At 40.6% G+C, this 22534-nt stretch overlaps 1 protein-coding gene across 1 annotated transcript in view; it reads left to right on the forward strand.

Moving 5' to 3' along the window:
- Positions 1–22534, forward strand: part of ITGA9 (integrin subunit alpha 9) — a 212134-nt gene that overhangs the window by 33784 nt on the left and 155816 nt on the right. Inside the window, exons 9-15 of the mRNA XM_030445225.1 lie at positions 1491–1628; positions 3800–3905; positions 5288–5382; positions 8261–8351; positions 8664–8709; positions 11740–11894; positions 18887–19047. Of these exons, the coding sequence (XP_030301085.1) occupies positions 1491–1628; positions 3800–3905; positions 5288–5382; positions 8261–8351; positions 8664–8709; positions 11740–11894; positions 18887–19047 (792 nt within the window). The remainder of the gene's footprint in view (positions 1–1490; positions 1629–3799; positions 3906–5287; positions 5383–8260; positions 8352–8663; positions 8710–11739; positions 11895–18886; positions 19048–22534) is intronic.

The raw sequence follows: 22534 nt of genomic DNA on the forward strand, positions 1-22534 counted from the left end.
CACGCTGCAGACGTACCATGTTGCAGTTAAGTAAATAATAGCCTTTCCCTCAAAACTGCCTGAATACATAGTAAAATGCTTTTCATAACTTTCTCTCTTTACCCATGAGAATTTTGTTTTAGAACCTTAGTGGATTAAAAAAATAAACAAATAAAAGATCCACAAGGGAACTTAAGCTACAAAATAACTGGAATCAAATGATGTTTGAGGTCTGACCTTAAACCCACACAAACACAAAAATTCTGAATTACAAACTGAAACTCTATCCTTAATTCACCCCTCTATATATTTTTAGCAGCTTTTAGATCTTAAGAACTGCACAGAATAGAGTTGCTGATGCCCATCTCCTACCATGCCCAGTAGTTCTGGCTCGTGCATCTAAACTTATCAGGAGTGGAAGGCTGTGGAGCAGAGGTCTGCAATGAGGAATGTAAAAACATGCAAGAAATGTGATTCATTCTTTTTTTTAAACTAAGTAATTTTTTCTGTAACCTCAATTTTTCCTACTGTGTAGGAAATAAGTTTCAAATAAGAAATGGTAGCTTTCCAATTTTCCTGTGGACGTTGCTTTTAATTTTGAGACTATGGTTCCTAGTTGGTGTCAAAGAGTATGCCTGTGGTACCTTAGCAAAAATGGATGAAGTTAAGGTGGAATATCATATTGATTTGGGTTTTTTTTTTTTTGTGTTTAAATGACCTTGGAAATTTGTAATGTGGGTACCAGTTGGGAAACCATTAGTATTTAATGTCAACCCATGTAAAAAGTAATGCAATGAAATGAATGTGTTTCTTAAATGAAGTTAGTTTTGTCAAGCAGTTGTAACTGGCTATCAAAAGTGGCTACAGTTCTTTTATGTATCAGCTGAAAAGCTTTTAGAGAAAGACTTTTTCTGTGTCAATCCACCTTCCTGTACATGAGAGGAAAGGCTGTGATCAAAACCCACAACTGGTACTGCTATTTGAAGGTGACCAATAACAAATTGATACACATAGCACAGGGTAAGACAGTTTGCAGTCAAGAAGTAATTTTAGATTCCAGTTTTTAAGGGTACCCTACCCTTTGCCTATTTTTCTTTTTTTTTTTCTTTAAAGTATTCCTGGGAGATCTGTAAAACCCAACTTCAGGTCTCTGTCACTGGGCCTGAATAATCACTAGTTAGGTCTTGGTTTGAGAAACTTACTTCACCCTTTCCTGCTCTTCAGCATTTGACAAGTGGAAGGCTCGTGTAAGAAAGCTCTTTAAGTGTCTCACTTACATGTGTCCCAGGGCATAAATTATATTCAGTTGGTAAAACATCCAAGCTGGTGCATTGTTACAGTAAAGTGTTTAATCCTGCCAGAATGAGCCCCTAAGCTTTCTCTATAGTAGTGTTCTGAGTGATAAAGCAAGACATAATTTGAAATTAAAAAAATAAAAAACATGCCTAAATGATTTCCTCCTGTGTGTGGGCAGATACTGAATGCTTTGTTGTGACTCGACTTGGTTACAGATGGGCTCTTACTTTGGCTCCTCCTTATGTGCAGTTGATCTGAACTCTGATGGGTTGTCAGACCTGCTGGTCGGAGCACCTATGTTCTCTGAGATCAGAGATGAGGGTCAAGTCACAGTCTATATCAACAGAGGAAACGTGAGTATATACTGGAGATGACTTGGTAAGGAGTGAGAGCATGGGTCTGGACAGGGTAACACTAATGTCCTGCCAGCACTGCATGGTGAAACTTGCTGTCTCAACTAGTGGAGCTCTGGATGTCTATAGCAGAGCATGAAACCACAGGAAACTCATCTGGTATTATGGTTTCCCAGGCACCAGCCCACATTCATCATGGAGCTGTGAATCTTTTGAAGAGGTCTGGGAAGGTTTCTGGTTTTATGTTGAAACTTGGTGGTATTTGTGGCTTAACATGAATTTGATGCCAAAACCAAGTAAGAATCAGAAGCTTTGACTGAGTTTTCCTTTGTGTTTTGGGTGGTCACTGGGACCTACACATCAGAACAAAAATGTCTGGGGATTTGCAAGTCCTTTGTGAAGAGAAGCCAGAGACTGAATTCACTTTATCTTTACCTTATGCCACATATATAGTCTTTAGTGGGTAGGTCTTCTCAGTTGGTACAGTTTGATTTAACAGGACCCTACAGCAGTCTTGGAAATGTTTAAGCTGCTTTGCAAGCTTTGCAAGCTAAGCTGCAAACCAAGACAATTTTGATGTTGTACTTACAGGAAAACAGTTATTGCTTACCTATTGTTATGATTTAATATTCAGATCCCAAACTTACTGTCTCAAGGTAGGAGTTGTTATGGACTAAAATGAAATTGATTTGTTTCATCAATATTTTGTGAACTTAATATATGGAGTTTGTTTATGCTACACTTCATATTCACCCCATCCTATAAGGCAGCATTTGGGATATTACAGAATTTCTTTTTGTGCAATTTTACCTTCTACTATCTCTCATTCTTTAAATGAACTTTTACTTTTTCAGTTTGGTCCATAAGCTGTCCCACTTCTTATATTGCAGTGTTGCTGCTGGGTGCTCAGGATAGGGTCCAGAATGCTAAGGGGCTCACAGTGAGAGCATACATGATTTAATTTTTCTTTTATGAGACAGTCAAGAAGCTAGTGGGAATTTCCTATGCTCCTGAAGCAAGAATTACTTGCAGGAGCAAAGGCTTGCAGGTTTGTGGAGTTTATTTAGGGGCTTGGTCATTTTAAACTGTTTCATCTTGCAAGCACTATTGCGTAAGAGGTCATTGCAGTGGATCAGACAAAACTGCATTTTAATACAAGCATGCATAGTGCTGCTAGATTTAATTCACTTGTATTTTGCTGTTTACTGTGAGGCCTGCAAAGAAATGAAAGAAAAGAAAGTTGCACATACAGGCCTGCCTGTCTCCTCTCCGTTGTGTTTCGATTTCATTATGTGGGATTTTCTTAAAGTCAGCAAATCCCTGCAGCCAAGAAAAGATTTTATTACATGTTCCAGAGGGCAGTATACTCTCATTCACAAAGGAAGCAAAAACAAAATAAAACAACCCTTGAGGTGGGTACGGAGTTATATTGCATAACTAAATTCTGTTTTCTTGTGGAAATGGACCTTTTCCCTTGAGGAAAGACTGCAAGAAACTAAAGCTTATGTATCTGACCAGAAAGTGGGTGGGCAAGAACTACCAGATCCTTATAAGGCTTCTCATGGCAAAGGAGTACAAAGCTACTTTATTCTGAACTTTCTTCTGTCTCTTTATTTCATTAAATCTCTTTCCTTATTCTTCATTTCAGAAGGCTTTTTGGGGACTTTACTTTAATCCTTCTGTTCAAGGCTTAAGAAGTTTTCAAATCCAAGTGCCCAAATGTTCTTTGCTTGGGGAAAGTTGTCCTTAACTCACTGGAGTTTAACTGAATAAGCCTGGACAGAGGATTTCACTTCTCAGATGTAATCTGCCAGTAGAGCAAGCTCTGGGCTGTCACATTTTAGGCATCTGGAAAACTTCAGGAGCTCACCAAGCCCCATGACTGCATTTAGTTACATCACTGAGTTATGGTTTAGGTAATTTAGCATTTTAGTTATGTCACCCATGTGCTCTTTCTCCCCACCCCCTTCCTCCCCCTTGAAACTAAAAGACATAAGGTTAAAACACCAAATCAATTTAATTTCTAGCACCCAGGTGATCTATGTGCAGTGAGTCAGGCTGCAGCCCTTCCCCAGGTGCCTCTCAAGGCATGTGGGCAGTTCCTGCAGGGAAGGCTCACCTTGTCCAAGGCTCACCCCATTTCCCTGACTGTTTTATTTCCTGCTTGCTAGGGAGTGCTGGAAGAGCAGCTCATCCTGGATGGTGACAGTGCCTACAATGCACACTTTGGAGAGAGCATGGCTGCCCTCGGTGACATTGATGACGATGGCTTCCCAGGTTGGTGTGATCTCCTCCTGGGCTGTTTCTCTGGAAATGATAAGAGGGCTGGTGGCACTGCTGGTCTCCTCTCCTGGCTGGGTGCTGTGTGGCATCCATTGCTCCTCCTGACCTGATCAGCACATGCACTCACACTAAGGATAAATGTGGTTACATAGGGTTCGTCTGCTAGAGGCTTTTGTAGCTGATTGCCCTTGGTGTGGGTTCAGTCCATGTCCATGCAACTTGTACCCCTATCTCATTAGCACTGCTTTGATTTCCTTTCCTTGCTGTTGCATTTTCTTCATCTCTGTAAGGTTTACAAAAGGTTTTAGATACCCTCACCCCAAACAAAACCGATGTCTGACTTTTCTTCTTTCCCAGTTCCTTATGTCTTCAGGTCTCTCCATTTTTTTGGACATAATTGTGTATCTTACTATGAAGTATAATTAAGAAGTAGCTTTTCACTCCTGTTAGCATTAGCAGAGCGTAATCTATTAATAATTTCTCTCCTTTGTTTTAATCTCCCCCTGCTGCTTTTGCAAGCTGCTCAGTGTGAGGCTGCATGCTGTGATAACAATAGGTGAGAGCAAAATGTTGATAGCAGCACCTTTTCTGCCCTGATCTCTGGCAAGGGAGATTAAGGATTTACAAGCAAAGACACTGTGAGCCTAGATTTATTTCTTCCAGGCCAGAGTGCAGTATCCCATTAAACCTAACCCAAAGACATTGCACGGGTTGGTGGGTTGGTTGTGGTGATGGGGACACTGCGGAGTGAGTTCCATCAGTCCATGTGCATGAAGCCACTGGGAAAAGTTTAATTTTAGCAGCTCTGCAGTCCCTAGATCCAACTGGAAGAGGAGAATGGGAGGTGGGATCACTCCTTCTGCAGGCCCTTGCAGTTAGATTGGATCAAATGTAATTTGAAAATGCACCCACAGCAACCTTTTTTTTCTTCCTGCATATTCATGTGGTGTATCCAGCCTCATTTGGAGCCTAGGATTTTCAAGAAAACTCACTGCAGTGCTACAATAAATGTTTTACCAATGCTGTTTTGTTTCACAAAGCTTATGTTCCCCTGGATTTGAGATTTGGGATTTTAAGTTAAGCTTTTGAGCATGGTTGCTAGTTAATAAACACACATTTCCATAACAAGCACATGTTTCTATTTAGGCACAATGTAGCCACATGCATGTACAAATTCATATACATTTATGATTGTTTATATTAACATGAGCTCTTCATTAAATCAAACAAGTTTCTTCTAGCCAGGTTCACATGAACTGCTGATCATCTTCATTGTGGGGAGCTATTTTGCTATGGATAGCTGGCTTCAAAAATTGGGAAAATGTTGTGTTAGTGAAATGGATTTTGAAATGTTTATGATCTATACTGTTTTACAGATGTTGCCATTGGAGCTCCCAAGGAGGATAACTACCTAGGAGCAGTGTATATTTACCATGGGGATGCTAATGGTATTGTACCTCAGTACTCTATGGTATGTGACACAATCATTTACAATACCTCTCTGAAGTCATTTTCCCAAAGCCTAGAGAAATAAACCATACTTAGAGGTTCCATTATTGGATTCATCATAGTCCTGGCTTTCAGTTTTGGTTTGAAGATAGCCTCTCCGGAATTGATCCCTTCCTATACTGTAGGGTAAAAATTATTAGTCAGGAGATATTTTGTTATAGTTACCAGCTGTTCTGATATTTGCATAAGGTAAATAAATAAATTCTGATTTACAGGAACACAATTAGGTTTATAAATTATGAGGAGGCCAATGGGGAGCTGGAAAGTTGCACTTTCTTACTGCAGAAGCAGGCTTAGTGAGAAGGAGGAGGTACTAAGTTTTCTTTAGTGCTCTACAGAAGCCTCTTTGGCCACCTTGTTGGTCCTCTCCTTGCCATGTGACAGTATATCACAACGCCTTTCTTGGGTGTCATTCCCCTGGCCATTATTATGAAGTAAAATCTCAGCTGGGACAAGCTATAGCATCTTGTACAAAGATGACACGGTGCCATTTAGCTACTGTAGCCAGGCAGTAGAGAGGATAAATTCATGCTCATGCTGCCCAACATGTGTCCCCTAGTCTCTGTCCAGTGCATTCCTTTTTTCAGAGAGCCTGAATGTGCTCTCCCTCTCTCCATGTGTTTGAAATTCTGGTTGTTTTGTTTTGTTGCTGGGTGGGATCCTTCACAGTACATCACAGTATAAGTAGAAGTAAAGAGTTTAGTGGTTATATTGAAGACTTTTCTAACAGATCACAGAGGTTTAGTCTTTCTTCCTTTTACTATATATATGCCATGTGCTGTGCTTTAGAAAAAAGAAAGTTCAATGACTCTGTATGGATACTTCTGAAATACACTATTGCGTGGCATGTGGAGGATTCTGCCTGTCTCTTGCTGAGAGCCACTGTTTTGGAGATTCTTCTCTGGTTGCTGAAAAACCTGGAGTTTTCCAGCTCATGGTGAAGAGGATCGGAATTTTTTTTTTTTTTTTTATTTTTGTCATTCGTGGGAAAATTTTACATTTTTGAAAGAGGCCAGATCATCAGGGTTGGATGCAAAACATCCTGCTTGTAATCTTTCCCTTCCCATTGAAGCAGCACCACTGGAAATGGTGTATGCCTCTCTACTTTGTCAGTGGGACAAATTCCAGCTGAAGGTGTCAGGGTACTGTGTTCTTTGACTGATTATACCATTCCTGTTGTTGCCCCATGTCCTGAAGCAGCCAAGGGGGCACCATTTAGAGGCAGTGTCTGCTGCAGTTCACCAGACACGCCACCAGTTCATCTCCAGTGCGTGACACAAAAAAACTGTGAGGCAACATCATTTCTTTACCTGCCTGCCCTGGATTTGAACCCAGAGGTGAAAGACTTTTTGTATCTTATTACTGTACCCCTGAGACATTTTAAAGCCTTAGATTTCCCTTTTTAAATAAGCTGAGAAAGGTAAAAGGGGTATGTGCAGGTATATGTTTTCATCCTTTTTCTTTTGCTAGCCCCCTCCCCCCTTTTCTTAATTTAAAATGCTGATCAATGTCGTTCCCTTAAGCCCCTTCCGCAGCTTTATTAAAGGCTGGGAGCAGAAGCAGCTTAATTGGCTTTGTGGCCTGCTGGTTTCATTCATGGCACTTAAAAGGAGAGCAGCATTATACCTGCACTTTCTAGACTGTAGCAGTCTGCAGATGTCCACCAGGATGTTTGCAGGTGGGATTTACCATTTGAACTGTGACCCCTCAAAAATGTGATGCAAGTGTTATGTGGGGAGGAAGTTTCTTCCAGTCCTTTTAATCTTATCTGCCCACAAATGGGAAAAGGAGGTCTGGACACAGCAGAACACTGGCTTTCCTTTAAACTGGCTGTCAGGACTTCAGGGTATCTTTCTTTGTCTCAACTTGTCTTTTTTTTCCATGAATTTCCTGTCTGACCTTCTTTCCAATATTACGTCCTTTTATGGGAGGGCTGTGAAAAGCTGGACACATCTCACAAGCTGTGAAGCACCACCAACAGCCTTGAAAATTACTGTTTGGGACAGGTTGCCTCTGTCTTTAACTTCTGCAGTCAGACGTTGGTTTGAATTCAGGTCTGGCATTGGTGGCCCAGTACAATGAGAACTGGGAGACATCTGAGTGCCTTCTCAGAAAATGAGATTTTGATACATGAATTTGCTTCAGACAAAAGCATTTACAATTCAAACCTTTTAGATAAAGTTTTTGTGTTTGGAATTTAAAAAAAAAGAAGCTGTGTTAGAAGTTGATTAATCTTTGCACTGGGGAAGCAGAAATGAGATGCAGCTTCCAAACTGACGCAAAATACTGCATAATAGCTGATGGAAACCAGCATTTCCAAGTGGGATGAAAATTAATCATTTTGCTTTGAGTATGCTGGCAAACTGTGAAACGGAATAGTTGTGCAGGATTTTCTGTTTCAATTAATCATTAATTTTGCTAAGATGCCACTAAAACTTAGGTTTAGGTAATGCAAAAAAAAAAAAAAAAAAAAAAAAAAAGATAAAATCTCTTGGGTGCAGTTAAATTTTGTAACCTCCACCCACAAGAAATCTGCTTGATGTGTTCTTTATTTTGCTTTGTTTTGTTCTGAATGAGGGTTGTAATGCAGGTGTGGTTTTCAATCCAAGTCAACACTGGCCTCCTCCTAGCCCAGAGCAGAAGGGCTTCCTGCAGTCAGCAGCCTTCCTGCTCAGGGCTGCGAGCCTGCAGATGTGTGACATTCCCCTGGAAAAGAGCCCTGGTGACCATGAAAATCAGGCTTGAAGGGTTTTTTCTGGGTTTTTTTGAGGTTTGTTTTGGTTTTTTTAGAGGATTTTTTGCTTTACTGTCTGATTTCACTTGTGTATTTTCCACTGCAGAAGCTGTCTGGGCAAACAATAAACCCAATGCTGCGGATGTTCGGCCAGTCCATATCAGGGGGAGTTGATATGGATGGCAATGGTTATCCAGGTATGTCCACTACTCTGGGGCTGGGAGTACTGGGAAACACAGCAGCAGTCCAATGAAGCAGCAGAGCTGGTCATTTTTGAGTTGCTGGTTTCTGCCATTGCAGGAGGCCAGTGAAGCTGAGCCTTTTCTTCCCTTTCCACTCTGTTATTCAAAGCTCTGATAAGGAGCAGTGATATTTGAAGGGACCAGCTATCTGATTTAAGTCAGGAAAAGGCTTTTTTTTGAATGTATAATCCATAATTTACTACCTGACTTGAAAGAACTAAATTCTCTGCCTCCTTTCTGACTGTCTCAATCTTACAAAAATTTCAGATGTGACTGTTGGAGCCTTCTTGTCAGACAACGTAGTTCTTCTGAGGTGAGATCAATGTCTTTGTCATCTTCTGTTGCCTTCTTTTCTTGTGTCTGTTTTCTCTCTGTATCTTATGTGGTCTGGGTCCTCCACCACTCCAATTTTCTCCCAAGTTTATTGTGTTCAGAAGAAGCAAGCTTGATTACTTATTAAGCAGAACCTTAGATATGGGTGGTGTCAAAGAATTCACAATCTAATTTAAACAGTGTAGTGAGGTATGACAAGACATAGGATTCCCAGGGCTATGAAGAAAACAAAGGGTTAGAGCTGGAAGGAGATGTGTTGCATCTCAGTGCCTTTTTAGAAAGGTTGCTCTGAATTTGTGAGAAGGCTTTTTTATTGTTCTTGCATTTGCATAAAGTAAATAAATTATGATTTAAGGGAACACAGTTGAGCAAAAAGCCAGCTGCGTATGATGCCAGGATGTAATTTTGCAAGTTATAATGGGACATGGAATGAAATCAGTCTTCAGGGAAATGAAGTACAGACATTTGCAATACACACAGGATTTGAGCTGCTGTTTCAAGTGTGTGAGTTAAGTGCAATTGCTTGATTCATCTGATAGAGAGAGGTGTGACAGCGTGGTTCACCAAATTATGGAGGTAGCAAGTTAAGAGTAGGAGAAAGCTTAAGATGCACAGACCAGGGAAGGCAAATGGGAAGTTTGAATTTTGTCAGTAGCTCATTTTTTACACTTTACTACTACTGAGTAGACAAGTCTTATCAATACCTAGATGTCACTGGAAGTAGAAATTACTTAATGGAAGGTACAGGGATGTGGTGAGACTGGCAAGATGTATTCTGGATCTGCTGAACAGACATGCCATCCTGCTTCCTGTTCAAGGCAGGAAAAACTTGGCTCTTTTTCCATTTGAAGCAATTAAACAAAAAGGAGAGGGGGCATGAAATGCTCTTAATCAATGTGGCAGGTGGTGACATCTTCCAAAGAGTTTTCTGCTCCTTCATCATGCATGCAGAGGAAGCCAATTGCTGCTTCTTTGAAAAGACATGCCATACCCTGGATGGGATCTCACAGCCACACATCTTCAAAACCACTAGAGAGAAAACTGTGCATTTTTCTCCTGCCTTCTTGTTACTTGCAGGGGAGGAAAAGGCAATCTGAAAGGCTTGCTGTGCAGCTTAAAACAACATCCATCACGACAGCACGGTGACCTCTGTCCACGTGTTCAGTCACTGCCTGTGTGTTTTGGAGGAGTTTAGTGCACTACTGACTGGCTTTATGAGCAGCCTGATTAATTGGCGCTACTGCCAATTTAGAGCATGTCACCCTTGCAGTTTAGATTCAGCTTCAGATAAAGAAATCGGCTTTGCTTTTTTTGCTTTTTTTTTTCGTCACCCCTCCAGCAGCCTTTGTGAAGTCCTTTGGCCAAAACCAACAAATGTTTTGCCAAGTGATATTAAAGGCTTTGGTGGAAGCTGCGGTGACTTGGGGCAGATTGTCATTGTTGTATTGCTCGCGTGTGTGTATGGCCCTTTGACAGATGCATTGCTTTTTTTCTTTTCCCCCCAGTGGATAACCAAGTGAGCTGACATTAAGAAAAAATCACACAGTGCATAGTGGCTGGAAAAATATTTTTTTCTAGGAGAGATATTTTTCTAGATCAATTATAGCATTTACTTTGTTATGTTTATTTAAGCATCTGGAAAAAGTTTTCTTTTCCAAGGTGTGAAATGATCCTAGGAAGCTCAGTCTTTTTCCTTCTTTCTCCATGTCCCACCTAGCCCTCCCCTGACCTTTACTGTGTATATTTCTAGGGTTATTCTCTATCCCCATCCTCCATCTCTAAAGGCGAACTTGCCCTGTTATTTCAGGCTGTGGTAAGAGTCTGAGCAGCTGTCTTGAAGTTTGAAATGGATCTTGTTCCAGTTGATGTAAATTAGGTGTAACCACAACCCCTGTTCTCTTCTGTCTCTCTTCCACCTCTAAATTAAGTGTCTTGTGGAGTGAGAGTCCTGAAGTGGTTTGCTTACATGGTCTGGCCTTGCATAGCTGCTGGGACTACCTTACAAATGAATCTGCTGGTTGATGCACAGTTTTATTATTACTGGAGTTAATTTTGGAAGAATATGTTCATGTTGAACATGTATAGAATTGAAACCATGGAGAATAACACTGAATTTTTTGGGTGAAGCACTGTGGACTTCTTCAGCTTGGACTGAAGAGCTGGGGATGGCACAGGAGAACCTGGATTTCTGGGCAGCTTTTCCCAACCAAGCTGTCGGGGTTTCTCTGTTGCGTGAGAGAGGAGATTTACCCTGGGGGCTGATGGCACTTTGCTTCCTCTACTATTCTTGATGAGGTTTTCTTCAGCCAGGAATAGTAGTAGCAGTATAGCAATAATCTGGTGCTGGAGTTGCCAGGGTGGAAAGATTTGATTCACAGTGCACCTGGTAACTCCTGAAACGATTCACCAGTGTGAAAAGTGCATTAAATCCTTACCACTCTCCAGAAGGGAATAAGCCAAACATTCCTTCCTCTAGAAAACATGAATGTGGTGTCTTGTACCTCTTAACACTGTCAGAAAAATTATGTATGAATCCATCTCAGTGCTCCCTCCTTGACTTTCAGGGCACAAATTTCACTGTAGACCATTCTCTGGAAACCTAAGGTGTCTTCCTACTCATTCCTGACCATCCAAGCCACTTTGCCAACAGTCTCACTTGCATAAGTTGTCCTTGGTTTCCTATGTGCTATTTTTGTTATCCTCTTCAGCCATCAGGAAGGCTATATGGAACTCTTGCTGGAGATTATTATTATGATGATTACTATGAATTTCCTCATCTGCCTACCTGGAGTCTGTGTCTGAGCATTGAACTTCAAGCTGATGCAGTGGTGTTAATTCAGACACTAGTAGTCCTTGTCAGAGAGGTCAGGTGATAATTTATCTTCAAAAGTGCTGTCTTATTCATGTTTGCCTGAAATGGTGCAGTTTACCAAATCTGCTTTTATTTTCCTTTGGCTGAGAAATTTTCCTCTGAATGATCACTCATTTCCATTTCTCTGTTGATCTCCAGATCTAGACCTGTCATTACCATGGACATCTCCATTTTCCTGCCCGTGTCCATAAATATCACAGCTCCTCAGTGCCATGATGGCTTGCAGCCCGTGAACTGCCTCAATGTCACAGCATGCTTTCGCTTCAGTGGCAAGCGTGTTCCTGGAGAAATAGGTAAGGTATCTGCTAGCAAGTTGACCTGGAGCCAAAGGCTGCTTTTGGAGTCAGCAACAGAGCTTTTATGTGACATAAGTAGCTTTGAGGTGTGCAGGGCTATCCAATTCCAGGAAGTTGGAGGCTCCCTGGGAGCTTTCCTGGGCATTCTTTTACCTTCTGATGCAGCTGATGTAATTCTGGGGCAGTTTCTTCCTCAATGAAAGATGGGAAATACCTCTTTGGGCTTACTACGAGGACAGGGAACACAGAAGCCATCGATGTGTTGTAAGATCATGTTCTGTGTTTACCTCTTGGTAACACATTTCTGTACCCATAGCCTCTATCAGTGCTACCAGAAAGCAGGTGTCATTCCTTCAGATTAATAGTTTTTGAAAGTCTACAAGGAGATCTTGAAACATCATTATAAATCTGAATTCCTATTGGACATCAGCAAATCCTTCTCTTTGCATCAGCTTACCTGTCTGTAAAATGACTATAAACAGCCCAGTCTTTTACTGATGGCAAGAATATCTTCCAGGTTAGTTAATCTCTGTAAAGCACTTGAATATCTTGGATGACCAGAATTGTCTAAAGTGTGTACTTTTGCAAGCCTTTACACCTTGGCTGCATTAAAGTATTACCCATGTCTTCTACATTCCAATGTTTACAAGTCTTAAATATTATGTGAAGTGATATGGGATAGATACAGCATTTCTAAATACTATGAGGTCTGGGTTTATCTAGTTTAGCCATGATTGTTTTAGGAATGACAGAGGGCATACAATGTGCTGCTCAGGGAAGATTCCCAAGCCTCACAGCATGCTGTGTGTCTGCAGTGGGATGGGTGTGGAGCTGGGGGAAGCAGTGCCTCTTCCTGATTAATGCTCCAGGCTTTCTGTGTCACTAATCAAGAAGGGTGAGTTGCATCTGCACATCTCAGTGTGCAAAGCCTGCTCCAGTATTTGTATTTTAAATGAATTGGAGACGAAAGGCTTCTTGCTACTTCTTCTGCCATTTATGTAGGGTAAGAACTACAAGCTGCTCATTGAAGTTGCTCTCTCCAGTTTGTCACTTTGTCACCTCAACACCTCAGAAAAGTGGAGTTACTAAATTTAAGATTCCTCTGCATTTTAAAATTGGTGTGAGATGTTTATGCATCTTGGTTTCTATGCTTGCACATTTTCCTGTCCTGTAAATGGTGAATCTCAGGACACAAATACATGCTACTCTCTCAGTTAAGAAAATACTTACCCCTAGGTGCTCCAGGGGAGTTGATTCCTTTCTGAAAAGCATTGAATGGATTTTCTGAATATCTAGGTTCTCTTACTTTCCTGCAGTTACTGTTTAAATATGTCTTTTGATTTAATTTCCTACCTCTGGATCAGTGGCTAAGAAGTGAGCTGTCTTTTTTCACAGTCTCAGTATCTGTGCTCCCTGCTTGCAAAAGACTTATCTTCCTGTTTCATCATTTCTTGTAAGAGCCAGCTGCATTCCTCTGTGTTGTCATACAAATTGTACTCATGATGATTTATTGTGGTGAAAGCACATGTGCATCTTCTTTGGCAAGTTCCATCCATCTCATTGAAAGGAATTTTTTTACTATTAAGTAGATGATTATAAAAATTCCAACCATTGTCCTTCTATACAATGCTTCTAGCAAAGTGATTTGTCTTGAAAACATTGCATCCAGAACTGTCTGACTCTATAAAAGCCCTTGGGGATATGGTTTGGATGAAATATAACAAATAAGCTTTCTATTTGCAATCTAACAGTCCATTTTAATTGTACTGGGGTTGAAGAGCATCAATTAACAAAGGGTGGAACAGTTCATAGAAATATTGCAACTGTTCCTCTCCTGAATCATTAAATGTGGGGAAAGAAATTACAGTATCCCTGTGAGTACATCATTGTGCAGTTCACACTCTGAAAGGCATACAGAGGTGTTAAAATGCTATGTCAATGTTTTATGGCTAAAATATTGGGACCATCTCAGCTTGTGATGTTCAGGGGAGATCTGTTCAATGTGACAGCTACAACAAAGTGCTAACTGGGAATGCCCTTAAGGCTTCTTAGCATGGATGCTCAAGACAGCTGAGCACTGCTCTTGCTTTTGGGCAGCTGAAGTTGGTCACCTACTACATGATGTTTAGAAAATCATGCTCATCATTCTTCTGTGGCAAACTTGTGTGTCTTCAGTCTATGGTTATATCATTAACTAGCATGTGAAGGCAAGCTGTCTTTATACTGGCTCACATGTGCATATAAACCTTCCCCAAGCTCCATTTTTAATTTCTGTTTTTCTAGTGGTAGTTGCAATACTACTGGTCACATAACAGCTCTTAAAGGATCTGTCTTTATTTGTACAGCTTGATACTGCCAGTGACAGTGTAATTCCCATCCATTTTGTGGATACCATATGCAGGCTATGGTCTTTAGAAGTATAAATTTTTTGTTGAAATGGTTTTGTCTGAAAAAAGAGCCATGTCCAAGTGATGCAAGTCTGATCCTTTACTCTCCCTCTGAGCTTGGTGGAGAGCATCGAGTCGTATGCCCGCCAGCAGACAGCCTCTGGTACATCTTCGATGTGTGAAATAAGGCATTTTAAAATTTCACTCTTCCACCTCAGGATTTCACTCAAGCTGGGGTATCTGTATCTGCAGGAAGGGCATGGATGAGAGAAAGGTTTTTCCTAGCCTGAGTGGGCAGGCTTCTGTCTGTTCAAACCGTGCACTTGTGGGTGACCAGGACAAGCAAAGAGAGGCTCTTGACATCCGTCTATATCAAGTACTGTTACTGCATTTGATTTCTTCAGGAGAATGGAAATCAACTTGTGCCCACAGGCTGAATACTTTCCTCTGTAATAATAACAACAATTTTAATAGTACTAGTGTGAGATTAAGGTGAATTTTAGTGGCTATGAAAAAGAATGGGTTTGGACATTTGGCTAAAGGTAGGCAGATGCATTAGAAACTTCTTTAGATTTTCTCCTGTACTCTTCACTTCAGGTTCATTGTCAACGCATAGTAAGCTTCTTGTCAATCAACAACGCCCAAGTCCTTTTCCACAGGGCTGCTCTCAATCCATTCTCCCCCTAAGCTGTGTTTGTGCTTGGGATTGCTCTGACCCAGGCCTTATTGAACTTTATGAGATTGGCCTGGGCTCACCTCTTAAGCTTGTCAAGGTCCCTCTGGATGGCCTCCTTTCCCACCATTGTGTAGGCCACACCACACAGCTTGGTGTCAAAAGCAAACTTGCTGAGGGTGCACTCAATTCCACTGTCCATGTCTCTGACAAAGATGTTAGAAAAGCACCAGTCCCCGTACTGCCCCATGAGGAGTGCCACTTGTCACTGCTCTGCAGTTAGACATTGAGCCTTTGACCACTATTCTTTCAATGCAACCAGACAGCCAGTTCTTATCCACTGAGTGGTCCATATATTGAATCTGTATCTTTCCAATTTAGAGACCAGGATGTTGTGCAGGACAGTGTCTAACACTTTGCACAAATCCAGGGAGGTGACAGACATCTAGGACTGATTTAGCATGCCTGATTCAAAACCTTATGGAAGTGGATGCTCTTCTTATTTGTATCTTGCTGTAGTTGGGTGCAGAAGTTGGGTGCTCATTTCTGCCTCTTTTTAATTCTTCAGAATTTAAATTTAAATTCCTCAGAAGCAGGAATGCTGTAGAGAGTTGTTAGCTCAGTGTCTGTGCTGAGCAGTATAAGGATGGATTCCTGCCTTGAAGTTAGGGACAGCATTATGAGAAAGGATTTGTAAAAAAATTAAAAGGGGGAAAAGAAGTCTTCTTGGAAGAGGACAGGGGGATATTCTATGTCTGCTGTCATTTGCTAGGGCAAATACTTTTCATACTCTTGTTGTTTAAGAATTTTCTCTGCAAGCAATGTTCATGAATATTTTTTTCCATGTAGTTACTGGTAGAGAAGTGACAGAAACACATTCCTTTTCCAAGAGCTTTTGATTATTAAGTTCTGAACTTTCTCCAATTAATGCCTCTCTCAGAAGCTGTGGATCAGTTCTGTAGTTAGTAGTTTAAGTCACTTATGGTTGTTCTAATTCCTGTTAAGCATTTTGCCACCTGCTTTTTGTGTGCTGTAGCATCATCTGAGTGAGCAGCAAAGGAAGCACTGGGCAGCTCAGGCTGTGTAATTCATTCGTTAGCACAGCCAGCTCTGATTCCTGTTTCAGCTCATGGGATGCCACTACCCAATTTCAGTCGCTCCTCACTCCTCTCTTCTTCAGGGCTGCTTTCAGCCTTACTGGTGTTCAGTTCTTGCATCATGAATACATATGTGCCACTTAAGAAGAAAATCTGTTATCAAATGCCTGCTTCTATTTAGTTGAGGTATCTGTTATTGGCTGGAGTAACTTGTCTGGTCTGCTGGCTGGTGGTCCTCTTGCAGGTATGACCAAAGATTTCTCAGAGGGAGCTGTTATTGAAGCCCTTATGCATTTGCCATAAGTTATAGAAAAAGGAATAGGAAAAGCCCTTCATCTGAGCTCATCAAGTCCATGCCAGAGTTTTATTTTCATCATGTGAAATTGGATGGGCAGATCTCCAGAAACATTTCTAACCAGACATGCTTAAAGCTGCTGGACAAATAATTGAAAGCATTACCTGCAAGAGTTAATTTGTTAGAGAAAACTTACTTGCCTCTTAATTTCTCATACTGGAATGAGCAGGAAGAACTTACACCACCAGCATTGCTAAGTTTGGCCAGTTATCTTTCCACTCTGGTGTTTTTTGAAAGCAGTGAAGCTGATGAAAAAAAACCCAACATCAAAACACCTTACTCATGCTACTTCAGTTTTTTCCACTGATGTGACATCGCTGGATATAACATAGAAACAAGTTGTCAAAATAAAGGGGAGGCAGCTGGGAGGGTGAGAACTGTGCTGCTTGATTGAAAACATCCACTGCTGTTTTAGAGAGTTGGTAGCTGAGATCAGCTTGCTCAGAGGTCTGGTACGGGGCTCAAGTTAGGATGGATCTCTGTGCCCCTAGCAAGGAATTGTTCAGTGTCAGTAATACTTTTAACTTCTTTCAATGAGTCTCTGAGCCCCCCCACCCAGGTGGCCCTGCAAGCTCTGCAGCCCTGACTCCCTTGGGTGCTCTTCCTTTGCAGAGGGCTGCAGCTCCCCGTGAAGTTTTTTGCCTCTGCCTATGCAGGGCCTGGGTTTGCTGACAGGTTTTACTCTTAGGGTATAGGTACAGATCTCAGCATGTGTGTATGCATGTGAGGTCTTGAAAACAGAAGAGAGACAGCTGGGAATGAGTGTGGGATGTGCACACTTTAAAAATTAAAAAAAAAAAAAATTAAGAAGAAGATTGCAGGGGTTTTAAACAGGCTGAATCCCAAGCTGCTTCAGTTTAGGTGGTGCTCCTCAGTGAGACTGGGCAAACACCATTTCAGTGAGAGTTTTTGGTGCTGAGCTTGTCAGAGGTTGAAACACTTCCAAGACATTATTCTTCTAAGCAAGTTATTTTGCCAAAAGCAAGCTAGAAAGGTTCAGGTGGAGCTCTGTGATGGTAGATAGGCTGATTCCTCAGCTGTGGATTTTCTTACTGTCTAGAATATCCCCAGTTACTCTGCCTTAACTTGAGAGTGAGCATGCAGCACACTGCAAATGAAACTGAGGCCCAATTTGAATTTGGTTAATTATGAATATTCACAGACACTTTTGCAACAAGTTTTATAGTACTATTGAATAAATGCTTCAAAATAGTGAAATTTTGGTGGAGAAATTATTGGAAGGGATAACATTGGCAGCAGTGTTACTAGAGAAATTAGGATTTTAATTGATAAAAAAAACCCACCATCACAAAATCAAATAAAACTAGAACTCAGTAAAGACCCCTTGATAAAATTTGGTATGGGAGACATCAGTCCAAGAATGTGTTACATTTACATTGATTGTTTATAAAATTCTGGCTTAAAAAGGAGTTTACATTTATGGGAAGCATATTATCTGGCATCAATCATTTAGGACTTAAAACATAAATAAAAGCCAAAGCAATAATTTGGCAAGCATCCTACACATGTAACGAATCAGCACAGGAGCTGGTGCTGGCTGTTTGCAAAGATTATCAACTAATTAAGCCATTTATAGTGAACCAATCTCATGATATTCTCATTATTGCCTTGATAACAGCTGAAATCCATACAGGCTGTAGTCTGTGATGAGTGAAAGGACCTCACAGCCAGTGTTTCCCTTATCTGTAGACAGTAGCAGAACAAGTTTGTGTCAGCTACACTTTCATTGCTCCTGTTCTTGTTTTATTTACCAAAAAGTAAGGTATAGGCATCTTGAATTATTCAGTCACTGTACAAGTACTTCAGGTAATAAATAAGTTTTCTTTTGGACTTAGATACATCCAGTTATAAACTATTGGGTTGTGTTAAGCTACCTATCCTGTAGAACAGCAGGAAACAGGATTTACAGAGAAACAGTTCATTAACATCTGGGTTTATCTTCTGTAAGCCATCAAGGATGTGTAATTTATAGGAGGGGATATAGAGTGCAAGGCATTGACCTCTAGTTAATGTCTAAATGCTAAAATGACTGCAAATCCACAAAAGTAATTGGTCAGGAAATGCCACATCCTGGTTGACATTTGGTTTGTGCTGTTGTAGAAGGAAAGCAAAGTTTAAGACTGCTGTTGTTGTTTGTGTTGTATTTTTGCTTTTTTTATTAGCAGCATAATTTTAGCATCTTGTTTCTTATTAACTATGCATGTAATTTTACACATAATTTCCTATGGGAAAGGATGGGCTGGGGAATGTAGTGACATAAAACCTGGGAGAACGTCAGTAATGGGATTTGGTTTTGTGCAGCTACAGGAAACTTGGTGATTGAATGGAGGCCTGCAAGGGTTGACCTTTCTTCAAGCACTCGTGTCCTGGGGGCAGCAGGATCCATTGGTAGGTGTCTAAAAATAACTATTGTTCACTGACATCCTTTGTTTTCTTCTTGTTCCTTTTTAAAACAGGTTTGAATTATAACTTGACTGCTGATGTGGCAAAGAAGGAAAAGAGCCAGCAACCCAGAGTGTACTTTGTGACTTCTGGAGAGACAGTGGGGCAGATCACAGAGAAGTTACAACTGACATACATGCAGGAAAAGTGTGAACATTACCTAGCATATGTCAAGGTCAGTTCATTCCTGTCCTTACTTAAACTGGCCTCACTGCAATTCTTTGGTGGTTTTTTTTTTAATTACTCAACCAATTTGGGTGATGCTGCTTGGCTTTGAATGTTCTTTGTTTCCTTGAGAGGTGGATGAAGTTTTTTGGGTGAAAGCTCAGAACTGGTTGCTTGGCATAATTTGTTAATCTGAGCACCACTGAGCTTCAAGACCTGGTGCCAGGCAAGTGTATTTTAGTTAGTTTTGATCAGGCACATTTGCAGGCGATTTCTTTCTTCTTTTGGCTTGGTTTATTGCATGACTGGCATTCAAAACGAGGTGAAGTTTTGTTTTGGCAGGAGCAGTAGGTTTAGTGTTTAGTTTTGTAAAGTCTGACTGCAGAAGGAGCTAGTGATGCAATCTGCATGGAAGTGTGTGTGTGGGTAACATGGAGTCTGTCCTGAAGCAATTGGCTCTGGAATTTGAAGAGCAACCTTGATTTCACCCGGGCTCAAAAATAACAGTGGGATAATTCAACTTCCTATGTATCATGGTCCTGGGGATACAGTGAGTGCTTTTGAGACTTGCTAGGACATAGGGAGGGTTTGGTCTTCCTGTGACAAACCAGCACCCCAGTCCAGGGTCTGCTAGGACTGTAGTTATCTTGGCTTGGCAGCTGTTGAAGAAGTGTCACCAAGGTGCTTTTCTGCTTGCAAAGTAATCACAATAGTAATCTCCTCAGTTGAGAAATGAATGAAATGTATTTGAAATGCATCTGTATTACCAGTATAGAGGGCAGTGTGAGGCAGTATGGTTGTGTGGCTGAGTTTCATTATCTTCTGTAGGACATAAAAAGAACATATTCCTGTAGTACAGACTAAATTCAGTAGTTACCATTTGGCACTGTTTTGAGATTCTGGCAGGTTCAGACATCTCTAAATGTATAAACTTTTCAAGGAAGCTTCTTTGTACCTAAAAACTGTAAGAACATGAGATAAAATTTATCCTTTGATTTCATTGACATTTTGTGTGTGACTGAGAGAAAATAAAGGACCACCAAAGAGGAAATGATGTCCTTTTAAGTTGTGTGAATCTCTGGGAAGATATTAGATGTCTTGTGTGTTTTGTTTTCTTTGTGTCTCTGGAACCATCTTTACTTTCAGTTGAGGAATACCTTGTTAAGTAAAATGTAGACATAAGAGATTGTCATTAGCTAGAAAACATGTCTGTGAGTTTACTAATTCTGTTCTTTCTCAAATGGTCACATCTGGTTAGGCTTTAATATATTGTGTTCAGATGAAAAGGAGTATGTTTATTTCTATCTAACCCAGTAACAGTTTCTTTCATGTTAGTTCTGTTGTAGTTTTTGGATGCTGCATAGATTTTGTTAAAGGACAATGTATGCCCTGGAAACTATTTTATTTATTGTAATATGTGTAGCTGTTGTGGGAATGCAAAGGTAAGAACTGTTTTTCTGGGGAATTCCTAGGAAATTTGGCATAGGCAAAAGACACATTTAAAAATACCAACAACTTAAAGCAAAACAGCTAGTTAACAAACAAGGTTACTGGCTTTGTGTATGATATAAGGAGCTATTCTTCACAGTTGGAAGAATAGCAGGAAGTGTCATTTGTTCATGTAACAGAATGCGAAGTAGTGGGGAAAGATAATCCCTGTGCTTTCATGGGAAGGGTGATGTGATCCACAAGGCTACATGGCATTAGAAACATCAAAGAGAGCTCTGCAGACTGTGGAGAAGTGGAAACAGGGTCACGATCTTTCACTGCTATCCTTAAGTAACAGCTAGTTAAACAAAAACAAAACCCCTGAAAAACAGAAGAGCTCCCCAAACTCCTACCGGAAATCTCCTTGATTGCACAGTTTTGTGATGGCATGGGTGATAAAAGACGTGGGCTTAAAATATGTGAGTATTTCACTTGGGCATTCCCACTTCTTTGTATTTTACTGCATGCCTGCTGAATTCACCTCCATGGCAAATTGTGTTGCTAATCTGTTCACTTTATTATTGTTCATTTGAATCCCAGGTAACAAACAGATCTATTTGGTAACATGAGGTTGTGAGTTCTCTGATCTAGAATAGAGAAGCTATTTGGACTTCATGTTTTGGCTTCACAAACTCTACTAGGTAAACAAGGTGTCCAGTCCAAATGGCCTGCAGCAGAGCTCTGTAGGTTACATTAATTAAATTAAAGCCTGTGGATCCAATCCTTGTTGGATGACATTTTCATACCAACATCTATTCTAGCATGTTGGAGGCAGAAAACGGAAGGACTGAGAAAAGTTGTAAAACTAGACCTACACAAGCTTGCTGCAATTTTCTTGGAAGGATTTGATCTCAAGAGACCCCAGTGAAACTGAGCACAGAGAAAGTTGCAGGCTGCGAAGAAACTGGCTGGGATAATCATTAAATTGTTTTGCAATTGATAAGTCAACATCTTGAGCTCGACTCCTTTCCTATTTGTGGTCCCTTCTCTGCACAGGAGCTCCTGTTCTTACTGCTGCTAATGAATTTGAGTGCTAAGGTCTGTTTTTCCTCATAAATGAGAGACTGAGATAAAGGGATCTTAGGAGGTTTGTGGGACACGTGTAGCTCACAACTTGATCTTGTGCAAGGCAGGCTACTGAATTAAATTTTAAATTGCTAGAGTTATGGTAATTTGTGAGAGAATATGTTTCTCTGGTTGAGAACAGAGAATGAAATTGAAATACTTAGGGTTTTGAAAATGCTTTGTGTAGTTTTGTAGTGGGTATGGGAAGTAGAGGAGAGATGCAATTTTCTAGGGTTTTATTTCTTTCCGCCCTCCTGTCCATTGGAACCTGTTTGGTGAGTCCTCGTTGAGAAACTTTAATTCTTTAGTATACATAAACAATATATTCAGTAGAAAATGGACAGCTGGTGGAAGTGGGTGCTAATTGAGAAACTGAGGAGCATTGCTTTTTTTCTTACGTTGATGCATAGCTGATCCCTTGCTGTCTCCCGGGGGGTTCTCTACTCCTGGATGGTTCCTTTTCCGGCCACCTGGGCACGGTGATGCTGGTAGTTTCCTTCAACAGTGGTAAAACCAGTAACAGGACATAAATACCTTATGTGGTAACCTTCCGTCAATTTTGATGGTGGAAAATTAAACAGAAGTCTAAATCTGGTTAATTTTTCTCTTAAAAAACAAACAAACAAAAAGCGGGTTTGCTTTTTTGGAGAAGGAATGATGAATATAAACATGAGAAGATGGAACATGGTAAAAATAGGAGAAGGAAGAGAGATGCAGAACTGGGTAAAACCAGAAAAGACTAAAAAAATAAATGGGTTTGGAGCCTTTATGAATGTCTCCTTAACTTTTAAGATCTGGGCTTGCAGCTGAAATGTAAAGTTTTCTCTTGGGAACTGCACTTGTTTGATGATGCTCAGAAGACTTGAACTGTGTGTTTAAGCCGTGCTGTGATCAGGTCTGAGAAAACATTGTTTCCTGTTTCCAGTAACTGCTCTGATTGTTTA

This window comes from Calypte anna, chromosome 2 (genome assembly GCF_003957555.1).
Source record: "Calypte anna isolate BGI_N300 chromosome 2, bCalAnn1_v1.p, whole genome shotgun sequence".
NCBI classification, from domain to species: Eukaryota; Metazoa; Chordata; class Aves; order Apodiformes; family Trochilidae; genus Calypte; species Calypte anna.